The sequence below is a fragment of the Macrobrachium nipponense genome, chromosome 7, assembly GCF_015104395.2.
Source record: "Macrobrachium nipponense isolate FS-2020 chromosome 7, ASM1510439v2, whole genome shotgun sequence".
Classification (NCBI taxonomy): domain Eukaryota; kingdom Metazoa; phylum Arthropoda; class Malacostraca; order Decapoda; family Palaemonidae; genus Macrobrachium; species Macrobrachium nipponense.
The window spans coordinates 53150629-53173354 of NC_061109.1; the positions used below are offsets into that span (position 1 = coordinate 53150629).

The 22726-nt window shown below is 35.0% G+C and overlaps 1 protein-coding gene and 1 long non-coding RNA gene across 2 annotated transcripts in view; one reads left to right on the forward strand and one right to left on the reverse strand.

The window, feature by feature from the left end:
* LOC135217605 (uncharacterized) overlaps positions 1-11096 on the forward strand; it is a 202254-nt gene extending 191158 nt beyond the window's left edge. The window contains exon 7 of the mRNA XM_064253570.1: positions 36-11096. Within this exon, the coding sequence (XP_064109640.1) occupies positions 36-252 (217 nt within the window). The 3' untranslated portion in view covers positions 253-11096. The remainder of the gene's footprint in view (positions 1-35) is intronic.
* A 5893-nt stretch (positions 11097-16989) lies between these two features.
* LOC135217149 (uncharacterized) lies at positions 16990-18011 on the reverse strand. Its single transcript, XR_010315063.1, has 4 exons — positions 17768-18011; positions 17560-17634; positions 17339-17431; positions 16990-17210 (listed from the first exon to the last, which is right to left on the reverse strand). It is a non-coding gene; the product is annotated as an uncharacterized LOC135217149 (long non-coding RNA).
* Between the last annotated feature and the right edge of the window lie 4715 nt (positions 18012-22726).

The following is a 22726-nucleotide window of genomic DNA, read 5'->3' on the forward strand; positions in this document are numbered from 1 at the left end:
TATTGAAATTAAAAGAATTGCCAAACTTGTTGCAGATGTGGAAATCAACCCACACATCAAGCCCTGCAGGAATTAGGCCAAATAATCTTAAACTTCTGGGCTGAAGCAAAGCAGCCCTGTCCAAATTTGGTTTTTACTGTTGATGATTTAGCCCAGGTATTTTTAACTCCCAATGGACGACAGTTTCTCGACTTAACTTCACGTCAGCTACAGCATTTACTTGTTATGCTTAAGGCTGTTTTACAGATATAGGGCACTATAAGCCAGTGTCAAACTAATCTTTTTATTGTGGAGGGTAAAATTTATAGGACCCGAATTATTAAATTGATGTGTGTTCCTCAAGTCATTGTAATTTTGCCTTTTTTCTGTAAACAAAATCACTTCATTATTGTATTGATCATGTTAAAAAGTTGTTTACATTGGTAGCAGTTATTTGTAATAATTTCTTAGTCAGTCCAGGTAGTAATTTAATTAGTTATTTACTGGAACAGCTTCCAACTCAGTCCTCATTTTATCTTGTCATTACTATGAAATAGAAGTGGATTAGAGAAAAAATTGACCATAGCAGCAAATTTCCTTCTCTTGGACTTGTCTTTCTGAAAAGGTATACTATACTTGAAATTCATTTCTACAAGTATGACTTCTGAAATCTGGTTTTAATAGATGACTAGGTAGTCATTTATGTGGTTATTATAACTTTGCATTTGGTAATTGACTTTGAGTTGGAACAGCTTTTGGTGTCTCAGTTTTTAAAAAGATTATTTGCCTATTTAAGACCAACATATGCTGTGTTTATTGAAGGGTAGTCTTGCAGATTTTGACAGCAGTATGGCTGTTTGTTAGATTCATTCCATTACATGTCATTACATTGGATTTAACTCTAGAATTTTTGGAATAGAATTGGATCATTACATGAAAATTGGGAAAGGCTTGATATTTCACTTTTTTAATAATTCATATTCCTGTGTATTTTTTTATTCTCTGTTGTTACTGTTATGGTACTATAATTCACAAGAGAAATATTGAGGATTACAGAAATAAATATCTCTGCAAGATCTTATCGCAAGATAATTGTTATATTAGCTTGATTAAGTTCAGGGCATTTTGTAACTTATAAAACACTGTTTCTTTTACATAAAGTTCTTAGTTGTTTTTGAGAAATGGGAGTTTTTCATATATTTTCTATTTTACCAGATTTTTATTTATTTCCAGCACAAATTGAGTCAGCTTTTTCTGATGAGTACTTGGTCATAGAAACACTCTTTGAAGGCCAGAACATTAAAATAATTTCATACCTTAGGTCCCTGACAGGAAATCCTTAACAAGGTATAGTGCATAACATAATTAAGAGTGAACAGCATAGATTGTCCCAAATAACTACACCCAGACATAAATATTATTCAATTTTGAAATGAAATACCAAATCATAATTTTGGATTTACAAAAAAGTTCACTATAAATTAAGCCATATAGTACTTAAGAGCAATGAAATTTAGGATGTGAAGGTATTCATAAAATGTAGGGAACAGGTTGCAAATGGTAAAGTCAATTCAAAAGTAAGAGAACTGATATTAGTCTTATTGTAACATTAATGGAAATGCAAGCTTTCAACAGATATCATATGCTTGAAGCTAGAGACAAAGGTCCAGTAAAATGTAACTTGTGCTAAACATAATATAGCAGTAAAGTATTATACTGTAGCCTTTAATGGGTTAGAAAATTGGAATCGGGTGTAGCTAGTCAATTGGCCTACAGACGACCCCTGGTATTTGCACCACGATCCCTCCCCCCCTGAGTAGCTAAAATACATGAATACTTGTAACCCTTCAAAAAATAACTATAACTGCCTATTTTAATAGTTCAGACACCAGAAAAACCCCTCTTAAAAAAATACTCATACTTGAGAATTTGATAGTTTTATCACAAAAAACTGCAAGTACGTAGTCACAAAAATAATATGAAAATACAGAAATTAGTGACTATTTCTCTATGAAAAATACTGCTAGGGGAATTTTCGTGAATAATATGCATTAATATATGTTCCATAGAAAAATCAGGGAATGGTTGAGTCTGCAAATCCAGAACTACGAATAGGCAGGGATTGACTTTATATGTAAAAGAAAATTTTATGGAATTTACAATGGCTACTTTACCTTTGTTAACTAGAACTAAATATGAGATATACACAAAGAAGATAATTTAGTGATATGTATCATTAACATTTCCACACCCGGCATCTCTCTATAGGATTAGACATGCAATGTTTCTTTGCATGTTTTGTCTGAATTTTCATCTGGTTCAAGTTTTCCTCTTTATCCTTTTTTCCTGAATTTCTGGGTCATCTTACTGGTCTGCATCTGTATACCTTCTTATCCAGTAATGAATTTTTCAATAAAAGAGCCAAGTCACTGATACATATATATGTATATAGTATGGGAAAATTTTAAACACACGTTAGACTAACTATATCATACAGTATCTTTGAAAATAGGCAGTCTATATAGAGTGCTCATTCATTATTGTTAGACTGATGCAAAGATTTAATTGCATTACCCCTCAGATTAAGAAATAAATGTATTGTCCAATAGAGCTGTAGGTAGGTTCTATGAGTTGTTAATGATGAACCAAAAGGTGAAGATGCAGTTATATAGTTGAAATAAATGTAGATTTTAATAGTATTGTTTATCATAGTTGCACTCATATCTTGCATCGCCACTTGCACTGGCCATACCAAGAATCAGTTTAAAATAAGTATCTCTTCCTCTCCTTCATACATCAAACAAAATCATAATCTCCCAAGAAAGCATACATGTGTATCAAGCAATATTCCTGCTTGTGGAAGTGATGTGCTGAGAGTAGTTTCTGGAAGCCAAGCATTGGTAATACAATCATGACGTAGTTTGTTGTGGACAGGCTTGTATTACATTATGAGCTCAACATAGTAGGATCAAATAGTAAAATATGAGACTTGGCCAGCAGTATTGCCCCTAGCAAGTGTGAGTTCATTGCTTAAAAACAGTGAAGTTAGATTGGTATCTTTAAGTTGCAAAGAATTAGAATTGATTTTGACATAGTTGCCGGAATATCAGATTCATAAAAATGTCTGAATATCAAATTCATAAAAGTGTTACAGTACTTGAAGCTTGTTTCAAGTAAGCTACTTTACAAATAAGAAAAACTGATATTTACTTATCAGTTAGAACCGATAACTCTAACACCACACCATAATATTTCCATAAGCAAGTCAGTCTGGCATCATTCCCTGTTTAAACCCACTCTTGTCTAATAGGCATATATCTTTTAGGAACTGCAAAATGAGAGTATTGTGCAGATATTTTTAGAATTAAAACTTAAATGAAAAGTGGCAATCCCATAATAGAGAAAAAGTAATTGTTGTTGCTGAACTTACTAGGCTCACTATGGAGCAACAACAGTGTTCAAAACCAGTTATGGTGGACCTCCAGTTTAATTTTAACTAAGCAGATCACCAATTCTTTTATCATCGTTATAGTATTAAACCATTTTTACATCGCAGATTGATATTGAATGGTGAATTCAGTTTGTTGCAAATTTTACTATCATCACGTAATTATGTATTTTTCATAGTTTTCCTTCTTATAAATTGCATATATGAACTTGGTTATTTAACATCAGTTGCAGTGATCTCATGTGAGGTTCATCAAATTTTTTTTTTATTACATTCTCATTCCCAAGGTTCACTCAGGTACTAAGACTTGAACCCTCCACATGTTTCTCAAGTACTCAAGTAGGCTCCTGCTGCCACTGGTACTATTATTGACAGTATGGTACATCTTCAGATGTAACATTTTGTTGATTACACCCTTCTGCAATCTTGGTATTGAGTAGGTTGAAATAACTTGTTAATATTAAATTTTGTCTACAGAGAGGGAAAGCTTTTGTTGTGGTCATTTTAATGAATTTTCCACAAATATTTTGATAATATAAGATACTAATAAAGCTACATAAGTGAATTATGCTCAATTATTACACTGTATAAATCACAAAAAGATTTGTGACTCATGGTGAATTAATTCAAAAGGGTTCAGCGATTGTAAGGTTTGTAGTGTCAGGATACTTTTGTGACAAAACTTTTCAAACTAAAATCTTGTTCCGGGTGCTAGAGTATCAAAATTTTTCCTTGCTTTCATGACTACGCTGTACTCTGATCCCAGTATGTGAGAGTTTTGTTTTCTTTGCTGGATTTTTGTTTAGATACTATGTTTGTTATATTTATGAATTAGCGAGTGCCTTGCAGTCCGTTTGTAGGCTATTTATTTAGTGTTGTAGTCTTGCTGTCACAGTTCATTCATCACAGAAACCCACAGAATTCATTTCATGTATATTCATGAGAAGTAACACTTGAGTCAACTTTGTAAGTAAAAATTTAGAAAAATGGAAAAATATTGCTTCTTATTCTTAGCTCATGACATGTATGTGTGACTCATGGTTGGTTTATAACAACATTTTCTTTGTTAGAAGTAGGCTTGCATGCTCAGGATTGCGTGTTTAATAATGAAATAGCTTTCTTTTATATGATGTAATATGAAACACTTCTGTAAGCATTGATAGCTTTTGTCTCAAGCAGAGTTCCATCATGTTCATCCATATTTGAGTGGAAGTATGAGTAGACTTTTTCATTGCTGGTTTTATGGAAAAGTTGATGGATTAGTCATAATTTTGTAAGCCATGGAATAGATATCAAATGACATGTCCAGCACTCTGATATAATCTATATATCGACTCTTTGGCTTAAAAAGTTTATGAAGGTTATGTTATGCCTTTTGTTATGGTGGCTCATTATGACAGTATTTTTTATTTGTTAAATGGGGAGCTTGAGGTAGTCATGCTAGAAGAATTTAGTTTTATTTGCATTTCATTGGCATTTTTAGGGTCGACAAATTTAAGAAATATTTGTTTGAAATAATTTTGAGCACAAGTGTATTGAAATTTCAAAGTGGTTAATATGGTAATGCATGGTAAGTGAAGCACTTTGATTACTGCAGAATATCATAGCTTCTTAAACAGAATATCTCAGCCATCAAAATATACCATATAAAGTCACATTAATGATGCAATGATTTTGAGTAATTGTTAATGGTTCTACTTTATATTTCTTGAAGGTAATCCACAGTTTGACTTGAGACTGTTGCAGCCAACCTTTGTGTATGGGTTTCTTGTTTCATTTAGTAAGCTCACTTCTATTTGTTTCTCTAATTACTTTACTGTGTACGTTTTGGTGGTGGTGCATCATCTGCTTCATTCCCCATCCTTAGAGGTATTCCCCACCTATTTTATCTCTTCACAGTATTTTTTTTTTCAAACCTAATCTGTTTCTTGATCTGTCACCACTGAGTAATTTACATACAGATGTCTTCATTCTTTTGTCAACAGAGTCATGTGAGCATTTTTAAGTCCTTGTCTCGTTGCCATCTAAGTATTTTGAAAGTGTTGAATGAAACTAGCAATTAGTTTTTCTCATATTACAATATCTTTTCATTGTTCTGATTAGAAGCTTGAAAAGAGGCCTCTATTTCTATAGGTAATGTTTCTATAAATAACAGAGTTACTGTTGCAGTGAACTAATGGGAAAAGGTTCCATTATAGTTGGCCACTACTTTTCACAGAAACCCTGATTTTGATAACATTAATTTTCTCTGCTGAAAAGCTTAGGCATTTTTGTCTTGGTTCTCTTTTCTATCATATTCCTCCAAGAAGGGCATCTGCCACTTTCTTCAGGGCCAAGTCTTGCTCATTTTTCCATTCTCTTATTTACATAAGTCTGGGGCTAAACAAGGGGATTAATTTCCTATCTTGTTTTGAAGGGTTATTTTTTGGCAAATATCATATAAAAATAGATCTTTTAAAAAAAGAAATTTAATTATATATAAAAGTTTAAATTTTTTGCAATTTCAAATATTTTTCATAGGAAGGGTGGGAATATTTTTTTATGAAAATATCATCCTGGATTGAATATTGTGGCCAGTTTTAAAGAACTACTCACTAAATCAATTTATAAAAGAGACCCAGAATGCAAATCACTTAGAATATTCTTAGAAATATCCAAATTTAAATTCAGCACCTTTTAGATAATAGAAACCACTGTGTAAATTAATTTCCTCCTGAGGAGTTTTCAGCATTCTATAATGTCCAGACTTGCACTATATTGTTTGGCTGCAAGCTGTGCTGGTAGGCAGTCCCTGGTTATCGGAGATCTGGTTTTATGGTGCTTATTTAGCAACATAAAATTGGCGGTTTATGCCGCCCTTATGGTCAGAGTTCCGGTTATTGGCACTGTAAGGGTTCTTATGGGCGCTGTAAGGGTACTCATGGTGCCGATAACCGGCTATCAGCGCCATAAATTGCCAAGTTTCAGTTAATGGCGGTTTTCCCTTGTTGGCACACCCCGGGAACGGAACCCCCGCTGATAACCAGGGACTGCCTTACTCATAAATAGTACAATGCGACATGAAGGTCCACACTTTAATTTATAGGGATTATTCCAAATCCCTACCAGGTGTAGGATTTGCAACCCTTTTACATAGTGAAACAAATTAAATCTCCTTAATAGTCTTGCCTCTGTTTTCAAAGCAAAACATAGTGTAGTAAAGTCAGCACGTGGGATTATTAAAGATATGCTAGCTCTGAAATTGTTATTTTCTATTTTCAGTGACTAGGGAAGTCTTGTAGAAGAGGCACAAAACTTGTTTAAAATTCTATTGTACAATAAATAATGTTTTAATTCTACAAACTGTATGAGGTTTGTTGAAATAACTTTGATCCCAGGCCATGTGAATAGAAAGAGAAATGAAGGTAATGACTGAGCAATCGAACTTGCAGCAACTATGACCAGATCAAAACTAGCCAGTCCCATCCTCTGAAACTCAGTATCTTTGGTAAAAGGATGATTTTATTAAATAGTTAATCTTATAACAAGTGAAAACAAATCATACCCATCTCTGAATATAGCATACTGCAGACCAAAGAGATTGCTATATTGAAGTTACTTTATTGCATCATTTTATCTGTCACAGTTGTTTGACCCATAGATACATAATAGAATTGTTTCTGTTTTGAATTACCTTGCCTCTGTCTTTGGTTTTTTAACCACAATATTCTTTGGGTGTGTTATGTAGTTGGAATGTTAGTTTCTTCTCTATTATTTGGAACAGTGATATCCTGAGGATAGGTAGATTGGATTTCTTAAGTAGAATCACCTTTGTTTGACATTTAACAGAGTGGAATTAGCTAATTTTAGAGTTGATATTTCTGCTTAAATTATTCCACTTCAGTGACATCTCTTCATAAATGTTTTCAAATCTAGTATTTCCTTTATCAGAAGATGTAGTACCCTACTTTTGTTTACCTTTTGCATATTCTGCTTAAATCCCTATCTGGTCCAAGTGTTCATCTTTGTCATCCATAATCTTCTAGGCCTTCCCATTGGTGGTTTAATCCCTTTGGCAAAGAATTGGACTCTGCTTGATGGTGGAGGCTCTCAAAGCCTTCTTTTGTAATAAGTTTTCCTTTGTATGATGCTTGTTAACTGTGAGTGAAATAGCAATTGATTGAATGTAGATAGTAAAAACAAACAACTAATTTCATGTTCATGGAACTAGCAATATACTGTAGTTCTATCCTTGTTTTCCATTTATACAGCCATGTTTAGTGTAGAACGTTGTTATCATTTCCTTTTATGTATCATGTTTGCTTGATAGGAATAAAATGTTATTGTTTTGCTTGAAGAGCTGGGCTCATGGATTTCTTAAAATCCTTTGTTATCACTTTTTGGGCTACTTGGTCACTCAGAATATTTCTTTTCTATTGTATGTTATGTGAAGCTTGTTTTACTCCACAGTAGAAGTTGTAAACAAGTCAAATGAATAATGATACACTGTACTTTGTAGTTTTCATGCATAAAATTTCATAGGATCAGTAGCTATGTCTGAGCTTATTTCTAAATTTTTAGTGTTTCCACACAATTCTTTAATGTCTTTTGCAACATTTCCGGTTAGATTTAGAACTAATTAGGAAAGCCATATAGTTTTATTAATTTATATATTAAAGCATAATGTAAGTAAACAAACTAAAGTAAAAGGTAAATCAAGTATAGTTGAGAAACTTGTATATTGGGATATTCATATCTTACATATAGTATCAAAACCTTTGTTGTAAAGCTTTGTACACAAAAAGCAGCTATCATTCTGGCCAGTGTGACAATGGAAATGAAACTGAAGGAATGTCACTTATTAGAATTTACTTTTTGGTGCTTTCATGATCACTTACATTTGTAATATAATGACTCGTTGGTTACAAATAAAATGACTTTTGATATGATATAATGGAAATTATTTATCCTGCTGTGGTTATATGTACAGCAATTTAATGCTATATTTATATTTTTTCAGTAAGGAAAAAAAGTCTCTATCATTATGTGTAGAAGTACACAAGAACCACCGTAATGAAGGTTTTTCAGAGATTTATGATTGTGCCATCAGTAATCCTGGACCGTACTCATTAAAAAAGACCTAACATTTTCATTTCTTAATTTTGATAGCAGTCACCTTCACATTTCTTGTTTCTTATTCATTTAGCTGTCTATGTTCTTATCCACATGTAACTGGATAGTGGTTTTACCTTTTTTGTTGCAGTTGCCCTCTTGTTTGAGGTTATAGGTTTAAGTGAAATAAAAGGATGCACATTTAGGTACAAACGGACTTATATCTGTTTTCAAAGAATTTGTGGAAGAATTTGAAGTAACCGATAATTACTTCTTAATGCTAATTGCAAGGCTATAATGAAAATTTCAGAATATATTTCATAGAGTCATTTTTTAGGTAACCACTGTAGTCGAATACAAGCAGGAAATGAATGCTTAGTGTTTTGTGTTGATAGTTTGTGAATAGTTTAGGTGTAGATTGAATATTTGTATGTTATAATTGAGAAATTGTGTCTTTTTTCCATTTGGGATGGGATACATGTAATTATTAATTGTAGACAGTGTTACTTCCTTTTTGGCTATGCCAAGTTTGTAATATAACTTGAATACTTTGTTTCTTGTGACTTTTTGATGATACATTAAAACAGTTGACATCAAGAACTTATTTAAATAAGTGAAGGATTATTTGAGGTAGATGAGTGTCATCAGTGCTGGTATTAGATTTTCTTCTGCTGTTTTCAAATGTTGGGAAGGTGAATGATGAAGTTTATCTGAAAATTAAAACAATATGATTTAGTTCTCTTCATGATTTTTCATTTCAGGTTTAATCTGTAGGGTTTGTGATTTTGTTTTTCATAATTTGCTCAATTCTCTACAGATAATTATGCCACAGTTGATTAACATAAGTGAAATTGAACTGATATTCATTCATTTTTCCATTTGTCCCTAGATCAAGAAAACTTTTATAATTATGTTAAAGTTTATTATTGTTTATAAAAGTACCTAATGTGAGGTTACATCTTAGAGCTTCTACAGATTTTTCCAGCTTGTTATTAACTTTGTTTTATATTCTCTGAATACCCTGTCATATAAAGATATTTTAAAGCAGTTATTGAGTAATCTTCAAGAATTTGCTTTCATAAACTTTCATTTGTAAATTGGCTTGTTCAGTTGTTCAATATTGTAAAAGTTGCCCGCAGGATTCCAAGAAGGTAATTATGATTGCAGTCTATTTTACTGATTGCATGCAATAAACCTTAATTTAAAAATTGTGCTTGTGTTTTGAAAAGATGTATGGAGTCTTGACCAACATTAGGATTTCATAGAACAATATACCAAGAGATTTTAATACTTAGTTTTCATAATGTTATTTTTCTTTTTCCACAATTTTAGCAAGATCTTGTTTGAGTTGACTCTTATGGATGTAACCACCAAAAGAATTTGAACTTAAGTTCCCTTTGATTATGGTAGAAGTGTTTTTGAAACTTGTTAATTTTACAGTTGTAGTAATCATCAGGACATTGACATTCTTAATTTTTAAGATAAATTTAGCCCAAAATCAGGTGTTAATGTTAAGAAAAAGTTCAATGAAATGTAGGTTTCAATATGGAAAGAATAACTGGTTTGATGATAATGGTACTGTATATAAGTTAAAAACTACCTACAAGAGTTTCAGTACCAGTAGTTTTAAGGTTTTGAGTGTACTCCTAAAGAAAAGTTTTTTTTTGAGTTAATACTATTTACTTGGTCATTCATTGTTGTACATTCTAAATGTTGTCATGGTAGTTTTAGATTAAAAATTTTTCTCATCAGTGCTTCATTGCAGTGCATCATTTTGTTATCAGTGTTAATAACACCAGTTTACCTCATAATGCAGTCATGGGTCTGTTTCATGGAGGCTGACTTTTAAAGTTAGAATTTCCAGTTAGCGTTTTAGTTTATTGTAGTTTACACATTTGGTTGTTTGCTTTTGCTGTTTCACATAATCCTATATTGGTGCAAGAAAACCTTGAACTGTAGATCCATGCAGTGTCAGTAGAATTTGTAACTTCTGTACAGTTGGAAGGAAACATTAACTAATACTATACCTGATAAGAATTTAAGGGTTCTCGAGTTTTGTTGTAGAACAATTTTTAGACCTACAGTTTAATGTAGTATATACCCTTTTAATCTGGGAAGGTATCAATAATATCATTGTTGTGGGTTTTACAAATCGACCAATGATAATCACCAGTAATGCCCCGTGAATATTATACATTAATAGCCACCCACAGTATTTCAGCTTGAAGTGTTTATGTCTATCTATGCTGTTTAAATATATATATATATAAATAGATACATATATATATAAAGTACTATATTGATTAATAATGATAGGTTAATATTTATTTATGTTAGTGGTATTTCCATAAGATCAATACAAAAAGAAATGTTAGTATACTGATACTTGAATAATGTATTGGATAAGACAACCATATTGATTAAGACAAGATACTGTATTTATACTGTACTAATTTAATTGAGAATTTTCATACATAATCCCTGTGAGTCTTGTACAAAGGTAAATTAAACGTCTGGATAACCTTCGATCGTCATTGACTTAATATAAAAGAAAAATATATATATATTTTTTACTTTTTGTAGTTGTTTTATTAGCCCCCATAAGAATGGCAGAATAATGCCCTTTGTGCGGTGCTTTCTATTATTTCCTTGAATACATAGTAAATTTGTTCATGTTGAATTAAAAGATATAATTGGAAATAATTTAAGGTTTAAAAGAAAAAACTTAAAATTGTGTTTAAACCAGGAAGGAGATGGATGTTACTACTATATATAGGTTTGTAAATAATAATATGGTAGTAGTATATATTTTTGAAAATGCAAAAGAAATCGAGGGTTTAGATAACTCGGCTATAGTAGTTTCTCCTTTTGTATCCATAGAAATAATTTTTTTTAGTTTGTAATAGTTATACCTCAATACTCTAATTGCTTTCAGACATTTTGTCCCAGCAAAAAATTGCAGTTTTTATATATTTAGCTATGACAAAGATGACTGGGAAAAATATGTATGGGGTTGGGTTCATTTTATAGTTGGTTCCAAAGTGAAACAAAGGGGGAAAGTCTCAGTTTACTCCTAGCTGTTGTTCAGTGCAGAACTCCATGAAGCTTTCTCGTGCTTCTTTGTGATGCTTTTGGTGATTTTTAGTACAAATAAGTCATCATGAGGCCTAGTAGGTAAGAAATGACAACAAATCAGCATGTAGTGATGTAGGGAAATGGTAATGGTTTTTCCATGTTCATTAATAAAAATAAGTGGAGGAAATGCAAAGTTGCCTTGAAAAAATATCAACCTGACAAAGATGTAGTAGATGATGATATAAACATGGTGAACGACGATGGTATGTCTCACCTTAGGAACATAAAAACAAAAATCACTGGACGGGCCTGTAGTGAGACAGTCTCAAGATGAAAGGGTAGAAAGCGACGTCAACAACTCTAAGTATGGGCAAAGTGAGAATAAATTTGCATCCATTTCATCTATTTATTTTATTTAGGTTTGCATGATTTCTGCTTGCTAGGGTTTTACATTAGAGTTAAAATGCCTAATTATTGGCGGGGGGGAAGGGTGTCGGAAACAAAATAATCCAATTTACATAATTCTTTATAGGGAAAATTATTTCAGTACTCAAACAATTTCATCACTTGGACAATCTTCTAGAATGGATTAAGTCCAAGCACTGTAGATTTCCATTACCAGAAGGAAAGGGAAATGACTAACCTGAACACCTAGTTATATGAACACTTGACCTTAGTAGGGTGGAATGCAAACTGAAATATGCAAGGTTAATAGTGCGCCTCAGTGGCGTGTTTGATATGGTGTTTGCTTTCCACCTCGGTGGTCGAGGGTTCGATTCTCGGCCATTCCATTGAGGAGGGAGAGAGGTGTATTTCTGGTGATAGAAGTTCACTCTCGACGTGGTTCGGAAGTCGCGTAAAGCTGTTGGTCCCGTTGGTGAATAACCACTGGTTCCATGCAACTTAAAAGCACCATACAAACAAACAAACAAGGTTAAGAGAATACAGTATGGTAAAGATGTTGAGAAAACTAGTTGCATTGTAAGAAACCTGTCAAATCATTTACTGCTTTCATATGGGTCTGCTGTAACCCAAGACACGTATTCTTGTGTCTTCGTGGAGGTGGCGGAGTAGTTAAGAGGGACTGTTCTCACAGTTACACCTGGCCACTTCAGGAAGTAGTGACAATCCCCATTGTTTTACAGGTCTTGGACCATACTCAGGGGTGCAAGTCTCCTCGGGTTGCTCTAGCAGTTTAGAAAAGCCTGCCCCCTACTATTAGCACAACTCTGTTGACTAGTGATCTACTGAAAACCACTACTCGCAATGACTTAACTAGATGCTAAAATATTGCTCAGCTGGATTAACTAGGCATTTTTAATGTTTTTCACAAGTCCCATCAGGATGAATCCACAAACAGCCTTGAATACAATTCTGATTACTATTAAGACATAGGAGATGGGTAGTCTGCCTTTTGACCCATAGGATTTGAGTAAATGTGGCTGAGCAAATTAAAAGTCTGATTTCTAGCTTTATTGTTAGTGCTGGGCGTAATCATGAGTGATTGGCAAGTCACATATGGGACTAATTAATTCACAGCACCCGTGCATCTGATGCCCAGCCCCGTCCCTTATGACGCTCCTGATTGGCTGTTGATCAGCCAGTCACATGGCTGGAAAGTTGCAAATGGGCTAGTGTCTGAGACGCTAACAGGTTTACAGCACTGTCTCTCAAAACATCATATACTAGTGAGCATCTCCGCTCAGACCTCTCCTGACCGACATATTTTTCAAGTTCATCAATGGCGTGGTTGGTATGGTGTCGGTGTCCCACCTCGGTGGTCGCAGGTTCGATTCTCGGCCATTCCATTGAGGAGTGAGAAATGTGTATTTCTGGTGATAGAAGTTCACTCTCGTCGTGGTTCGGAAGTCATGTAAATCTGTTGGTCCCGTTGCTGAATAACCACTGGTTCCATGCAACATAAAAGCACCATACAAACAAAACAAACAAACAAACAAAAAACATATTTTTCAAAAGTTATAACTTTCATTACACCAGTTTTACCAAACGAAAAAAAAAAGTGTTTCTCAGTTTTATCACTAAACATTGTCAAGCCAATGATTTGAGGATTTTAACGAAACTTTTATGAATGTGCCACAGTAAACTTATTGCTAAAATATGTATAGTGAAATTAACATGAAATTTTAAGATAAAGTATATTTTATCATTCCTTACGCGACATCACAATGCATTCGTCATTTATTGTCTCGTGTTTCATACAGTATCGTAGCTTAAATATCATAGCTGACAATGCTACCAAAAAATTGTAGGGAGGTATATCAATATGAAAATAAGAACCAAAAGATTAAGAATATTTATCTCTCTCATCTTCGTGTTGTCACATCCTGGTCATGTGATCAGTCGATGATGTTATCATCATGATCACGATCTCATGATAGCGCCTTGATGGCGTGGTCGGTATGGTGTTGGCGTGCCACCCCGGTGGCCGCAAGTTCGATTCTCAGGCATTCCATTGAGGAGTGAGAGATATGTATTTCTGGTGATAGATGTTAAGCCGTTGGTCCCGTTGCTAAAGAATCACTGGTTCCATGCAACGTAAAAACACCATACAAACAAACAAACAAACGATCCCTCAATAGAAGTAGTCCTATGAGGGAAAAACTAAAATAAGACATCATTATTGTCACTATCATTTCCACTATCACCCTCTCTCATATCCTATTTAGTGGAAATCTGTACGTATATGAAAAAAATCAAAATCTATAGTACATGTATGGTATAACATAAAAGGCAATTTCTGTTCATTATGAACGTCAAGACTAAAAGCAATAGCTTCCAAATTTTTACCATAGACTCCCCTCCCCACCCCAAGGAAGGTTTTAGTCAAAATCTGAAATTCAAAGGCCATTTCTATGGGAACCGTAACCCTTTTATTCATACCTCCTCATGTTTTACAACTTTCGGAGTCGACAGCATACTCGTCGGCTTTTTCACAATTTCTTTGGCTTGACAGGAGGATCCCATGTGATTACTTATTCTGGAAGTAATTGCATAATCCGCCTTGTAGGGGTTGTCATCATGGACGGCATGCCCCTTTATATCCTGAGCAATGCCAGGTACTACAGCAACTATATATATATATATATATATATATATATATAGATATATATATATATATATATAGATAAATACATATATATATACAGGCAGTTCCCCGGGTTACGACGGGGGTTCCGTTCTTGAGGCGCGTCGTAAGCCGAAAATCGTCGTAAGCCGGAACGACACTTGGAAATATGCCTTAAACTAAGAAAAAGTTAGAGACCTTACCTGTGTGACATGCAAGTATTGCATGATGTGTAGTGTGGTTATTTCAATGGCAAAGGATGGTTCTTGAAGGTATAATTCTTTATTAAACTCTTGTGACACTATAAAGCACAATGTACTACACTTAATCCTTAGGTTAGATTATACACTAAACACTATTATACACTGTACACTAGTATGTAATCCTTTGGTAGATCCTGGAGTACACTAAAATCCCAGTCTGGTAGCTCTGGAAGGTAAAGTATGAAAACAACAATTAGTACAAAATACTACACAAAGTCCTGAATGCAATATGTAAATTATAGATATCAAGAGTAAAAGAGTTAATGTAATGTTAATTGTTAATTCCTTAACTTCTTTAGTTTTATTAATTCCTTAACTTTGGAGGTTATATCAAGAGTAAAAAAGTTAATGTATGTGAATTAATTCCTTACTTTTAGTTTAAAGTTGTCATGCTATGTAACCCTGGATGCACAAAGTCTTAGTGGCCCCATAGCCTACATCATTCAGGGGGTTCTGGAATGTACAAAAATAATTAGTATGTCAGTAAGTACTCTATGCATAGTAAGTTACATACAGTAATATGCACCATACAGTGGTTTAATTATCACATATATAACATGTATAAAAAACTTAGTTAATGTATGTTAATTAATTCCTTACCTTAGTTTAAAGTTGTCGTGCTATGTAACCCTGGATGCACAAAGTCTTATGTGGCCCCATAGCCTACATCATTCAGGGGGTTCTGGAATGTACAAAAATAATTTTGTCAGTAAGAACTCTATGCATAGTAAGTTACCATACAGTAATATGCACCATACAGTGGTTTAATATCAACTGGTACGTACTATGCATGTTGTAATGATTGGTCTACACCCCCCTGTCAGCAGGGAGTGTACAGTATGTAATTCCATGAGGGACCTTGATCACTTATCCCATGTGAGAGATCTTGGTCACTTTTTTTTAGTATGTACGTATAAAACTTACTAATGTATGTTTACTACATACTATGTATAATTCCTTACCTTTAGTACAGTAGTACATAGTTTACAGTTGTCATGCTATGTTATGATAACCCTGGACAAAGTTTTATGTGGCCCCATAGCCTGCATCATGGAGGGGGTCCTGGTTTTCTGGAATGTACAAAAAAGTATCAAAGTTAAGTCATGTATGTATGTTTAGTAAGTTACATACAGTAACCATACGTACAGTGGTTTATAACATGTATGTACATAATCAAACTTGGTTGGAAATTCCTGTAAAAAAAAGTTATGTACGTATGTAATACTACTGTATGTAAAAACCTTGCTGTTCATACTTTGTTACACTACATGTTACATGTGATACGTATACTTTCCTGAAGGGTTTTTTCCATCCAAAAATGGTGCTTCTACTTGTAGTTATCCTTGATGACACTTGTAGTAATTTGTTAGTAACAACCTGGAGTTGTGTGAAAAATGTTGGTTCTGGAAGGAAAAAGTAACAAAATTAGTGTACAAAATATACACTACAGAAGTTGTGAATGCAATATGTTAATTACTGTAGATATATCAAGAGTACTAAAAGAGTTAATGTATGTTAATTAATTCCTTACTTTTAGTTTAAAGTTGTCGTTCAATGTAACCCTGGATGGACAAAGTCTTATGTGGCCCCATAGCCTACATCATTCAGGGGACTCTGGAATGTACAAAAAATAATTTTGTCAGTAAGTCCTCTATGCAGAGTAAGTTACATACAGTAATATGCACCATACAGTGGTTTAATATCACATATAACATGTAGTATAAAACTTAATTTAGAAATTCCTTACATAACGTACCAACTTTTAGTGAGTCTCAAAGCTGTAACCTAGGTTGTGGGAGATGGAGGTGGAGGTGTAGAGCATTCATGATAAGGATGCATTCCAAACCTAACTTCAGTGTGCTTTATCACAGATAACAGGCTAGGATGATGGGCAGTCTGGAATGAAGAATTAATATTAAAGGACAGTATATAACCACTTAGGTGTACAAAATTTATTGTACGTATGCAAACATTAAACACAACTGAGAATTTCTTACCTTCAGCAAAATGAAGACATGTAGGCTATGTAGAGGTCTGGTTTAGTAAGTCACAGGTGCATGCCAGTCTGGAATGATAATGTAATAGTACATATGATTATAGTATGTATGTTACATACATAACATGGTTATTACATATGTAATAATAAAACATTAATAAAAAAAAATGTCCTTACCAAATTCTAGTGGTTGGCTTGCTTACTGGGATGGCCATATGGTACATGAGAGTGGGTGGCTGGGCTATGGAGTGGGATGGGCAGGTGCTTGGGAGTCTGGAATGATAAAAAATATATTAAAATGATAGTTACTACTACTGTAACTACTGCACATGTTATTACTGTTTGACATATGTAGTGTGTAATACGTATGTTGCAATATAAAAAATGAAGAATTCTTTTACCTGAAGGAATGGGAGAGGTGATACTACTCGTATCAACTGATTTGGGCTCTGGAGAGGTGATACTCGTATCAACTGATGAGGGAACATCTAGATCTGGAAAGAATGATAGGGTACATAAATATATTATAAGGTGGATGTAATTGTAGCATATGTACACTTTTAATAAAATTTCTATAGCAATTTATAAAACATTTTATACAAATTTGTTAAGGATTCCTTACCTGATGAATAGGGCGAGGCATCAAAACCATGGAAAGGCTCAGGGTCATCTGGGTCGCTGTCACTATCAAAGGGGTCTGAAATGAAAAAAAAAAAATAATAAGGTTATGCAACATCAAACACATTGTACCACTATGTAAGTTAGTGTACGTATGTATGTAGGGTGTAAACAATTTCCAACATGAAAATGAGAAAAATGAAATTGCTTACCTGATTGTACACGTACAGGTGGGCGGGCTGCTACAGAGGGTCCAGGTACAGGGGGATCTGGAACTGTCACAGGTAGTACAGGGAGATCTGGAACTGTCACAGGTAGTACAGGGAGATCTGGAACTGTCACAGGTAGTACAGGGGGATCTGGAACTGTCACCACTTCTGCAATAAAATTACAAATGATGAAAATTAATGAAGTTACAATTTACTCTTACATTTAGTTGTTACATTAAAAAATTAACACATTTTAATATGTAACAAACTATTTTAAACACATAAATTAGTAAAACAGTTCAGAATTCCTTACCAGGACTAGGATGGGAGGTGGTGGTACTGGAGACTTGTGAAAGAAAGTGTCAAGCCTGGACTGCACACTTCTCTTCGTCTGCTTCTCCTTCAGGGTCTCCTTGTAGAAAGTTACTAAGTCTAACATTCCACGTTTTATTTTGTCAAACCTAGCAACGTTAGGGTCTTCTGCCTCAAAAGAAGCCAAGGCTCTCTCCAGATGAGTAAAACCCTCTGACAAGCCTTTCACAGTTAATGACCTGGGTTTTGGCTCTGGTGCCGCCTCCTCTTCCTCAATCATTTGTTGTTCAAGTTCAAGTAAGTCCTCTGCAGACAATTCCTCTCCATGGGAAGCCAGCAGCTCTGTTACATCATCAGGTTCAAGATCTAGTCTCAGCCTCTTGCTTAGCCCTACGATCTTCCTCGTCACAGTCTCGACGTCTTCTGCCTGGTCAAAGCCTTCAAAACTGTGCACAACTGTGGACACAGTTTCTTCCAGGCCCCATTTAAAGTGGTCGTCTTCACCTCGTCCCAAGCACTTTCAATATTTTTCACTGCATCAGCAATGTTGTAGCCCTTCCAGAATTGCTTCATGTCAACTCCTTGTTAGCTTCTATGGCCCTCAAAGCAAAACGTATGGTCCTTCTAAGGTAGTAAGCCTTGAAATTAGCTATTACTCCCTGGTCCATTGGCTGTATCAGCGATGTGGTATTGGGTGGGAGGTACACCACCTTCACATTAGGGTGCATGTCGCTCAAATTTGAAGGGTGACCAGGGGCATTGTCCAGGACTAAGAGGGCCTTAAAAGGCAGACCCTTCGAAGTCAAATACCGCTCCACTGCTGGCACGAAATGGTCATTGAACCAATCTTCGAAGACCATCAAGGTAACCCAAGCCTTCTTGTTTGATTTCCAAATCACAGGGAGTTGACTCTTGAAAATGCCCTTGAATGCCCTGGGATTCTCGGCCAAATACACCAGCTAAGGGCTTCAGTTTCAAACTCGCCACTTGCATTGGACCCAAACAGCAAAGTCAGTCGCTCCTTTCCAGCTTTATGGCCAGGTGCTGACTTCTCCTCCTTGGAAAGGTACGTTCGATTGGCATTCTTTTCCAAAATAATCAAGTCTCATCCACATTAAAGACTTGGTCAGCCGTGTAACCACCATCCTTAATTATCTCAGCCAAACCACCTGGAAAACTTTCTGCTGCTTCGCTATCAGCACTAGCAGCTTCACCTTGCAGCTTCACATTATGCAAATTTGCACGAGCCTTAAAACGGTTAAACCAACCTCTACTCGCGGAAAATTCACCACCAGCACTGCCTTCGCCAAACTTTTTCACTACTGCCTCATGCAGCGCTCTAGCCTTCTCCTGGATCACACTTAAGCTCACCGGAACACGTCGCTGGTTCTGGTCCTCCAGCCAGATCATGAGCAATTTCTCCATTTCAACAATGCTCTGGCTACGTTGCTTCTCGTTTATCACCGTTGACTTCATCGGTGCAGCATCCTTAACATGCTTCAGATACGTTCCTTGTCCTTCACAATGGTTACCACCGTGGTCCTGCTCAAGCCTAAAGAACGGCCTATTTCGGTGTTAGTTTCTCCCTTCTCCGAACGCTTTAACTCGTCATGTTTGACCTCCATCGTGATGACCTTCCTCTTCTTGGATGAACTATCATCGGAGGAAGTACTTTGGCGTTTAGGAGCCATTGTAAATTTGCGAAAATGGCAAGGAATTTCAGCAACGTCTTAGCACACAACCGACTGAACTTCAGGCAGACACGCGATTGAAGTGGCGTCCTTTCGTATTGTTACGCTTAGCGTCCTCGACCGTCCGAGGTCGTTGTTCGGTCAATTTACCATACAGTTTAATAGCGTTAATTAATTTATGCACCTCCGCTCAAAAAAAACTAGTTCTGCATATGAGGTATCGTTAAAAAGCATAACAAACGTCGTAACCTTGGAATTTGTGTTGTAATCTAACCAGAAACTTAGTTTTTTTAATTATGTACTGGAAACAAGCAATGATTTTTCATTATATTTGCGCTTTTGGACTGTTTTAAACTGCGCATCCCAAGCTAGTGTATTCATTCGCCCGCAAACTAGTTCCGCATATGCGGCGTCACTAAAAAAAATTCAAAAAATACGAAAAAAAAAAGTGTCAAAAATCATCATAACCTCAAAATTTTTGTTGTAATGTAACCAAAACATATTTTTATTATATACTGTGCTAAACTATAAAGGATTTTTATCATAGCATGCGTTTTTTAAAAGCGTCGTTAACTCGGCGCGTCGGAAGCGTCAGCGTCGTAACCTCGGAACAAGCGTCGTAACCCAGGACGGATTTTCCATTGAATATTTAAGAAAAAGCGTCGTAACCTCGGAACGTCGTAAGCCGGAACCGTCGTAACCCGGGGACCGCCTGTATACATATATATATATATATATATATATATATATATATATATATATATATATATATATTTATATATTAGAAGGAATAATGAGAGGGATATAGAAGAAAAGGAGAAAAGATTGTAGTGAAAGAAAAACCAATGGGATGAGTGAATTTCCTCCATAAGGTATCAATATCTCTCAGATTAACAATTTTTTTCATGTAGAGGTTTCCACTGTGGGATATGAGAGAGGGCGATAGTGATAATGATAGCGATGATAATGCTAATTATCTCTTAATAATGTGTAAGACTACTATTATCGAGGGATCGTGATCACGATGATGACATCATTAACTGATCACATGATTACACAAAGATGAGAGAGATCAATTTAATCTTTTGGTTGTTGCTTTCATATTGATAGCCCTGTAAATAATTTTTTGGCAGCATTGTCATCCATAACATTTGAGCTACAATAGTGTATGAAACACAAGACGATAAATGATAAATGCACTGTGATGTCATATAAGGAGTGAAATAATATGTTTTGTCTTAAAATTTCATGTTTATTTCACTATACATATTTTAGCATTAAGTTTACTAAAGCACATAATTCATATATCATTAAAATCCTTAAATCTTTGGTTTGATGATGCTTTGTAATTAAATTGGGAAATGCTACTTGCCTTCCAGTGAGGTCTAATGAAAGTTATACCTTTCAATTTGAAAGACATGTCTGTCTGGAGAGGTTGGAACAGAGATGCTCAATAAACTTTATGAGAGACGCTCAAGGTGGTTAAAAGTATAGGGGGTTGCATCTGGTGCGAAGGATATTGACTAGACGGCATCTCTTGCCTGCCTAGGCCACATTCCCTTTACACTAGGGCTGTGCATTGACGGTTCGCTTATTATAATTGTAATTTAATTGAAATGTAATTAATTATACATTTTAAGGTAATTGTAATTCTATATCATAGTTTAGCTATGTTAAAATGTCAACATAGTTAAAAAGACCACCCTCTGGCTTGAGTACTGAAAGATGAGAGCTTAGTATAAAGGGGGAGGAGCTTAGTGATGTCACTCATAGCTAGCCAATCAGGACAAAGAACAAGTTTTCAATTACGGCTTGTTTTTATTTTATTGTTTCTTATTCTTTAATCATTGTCAGTATCAGTATCAAGTGTGTAACAAAAAATCTAAACTTTCCTTTAAGCTTACAAAGCTATTTTTATTATAGTGAAACTAGAAAAACAAACAGGTGAAAACCAAATTTTGCTTTGTGTTACCACAGCTCTCTATGAGGATGATCCGATGACACTACCTCTAGTTTCTCTTAGATACCTTGAGACTGTGTCCCTGACCAGTTTGTAACTTTCCAGCCCTCCTCAGCCTTGTAATTGGCTGACCAACAGCCAATCAGGAGTGTCGTAAAGGACGGGTGTGAGGACCAGAGAATAAGACAGGTAGCTGAGTACTGATAATTTATTATGTTGTTTTTGATTAAGCTGACCTTGTGCCAACACGGACTCTTGCTCACAGAGCAGCCCGTAAATAATTTATTACAGACAAACTGGGTTGACACAGGCAGGTGTGGACGGATAAGTAGTACCGACTCCCACTGAGACCGTAGATTTGTGTTTTCTTACGGACATACATTCATAAATAACTACAGAAGCAGTCTGTGTTCATACATGGTAACTATATCGACAGAAAGGCCAGAGAATTCTACACTATATGGAATACATTAGAATTCGGCACGTTGTTACAGTTAAATGAAATCAGTGAAAGGACGTTGTCCTTACACGGGCTGGACATCAGATGCACGGGTGCTGTGAATTAATTATAGGAGCACTGTGTATATCTGCATACAAGCCATAAAAAATCTTTTAAGAGAAAGGTTCATTCATTCTTTAACTTTTGCTTTGTGGTAGGCATGGACGAATCTAACAAATTGTAACTCATATCACATAATGAGAAAATTGAACTTACCATTTAATGACGATTACACGGAAATATAACATTCCACAGAATTCAATCGCGTGTTAGATAAAACATGAAAATTCAAAACCATATAGTACTATGAGAAGTATGATACCCAACTCAAATCTCGTTTTGACCCACTTTTTGGGAGCCATATGGTTGGCCGGGGTTCTTAGTCCAGTGTATCTCTATCATTACAAAAAAAAATTAACTAGTACTATAGTAAAAAGTTAAAAAGAAATTTCTTCCGCATAGGCAAAACATATCAAGTTGTCGGGAGAAACAACTACAAG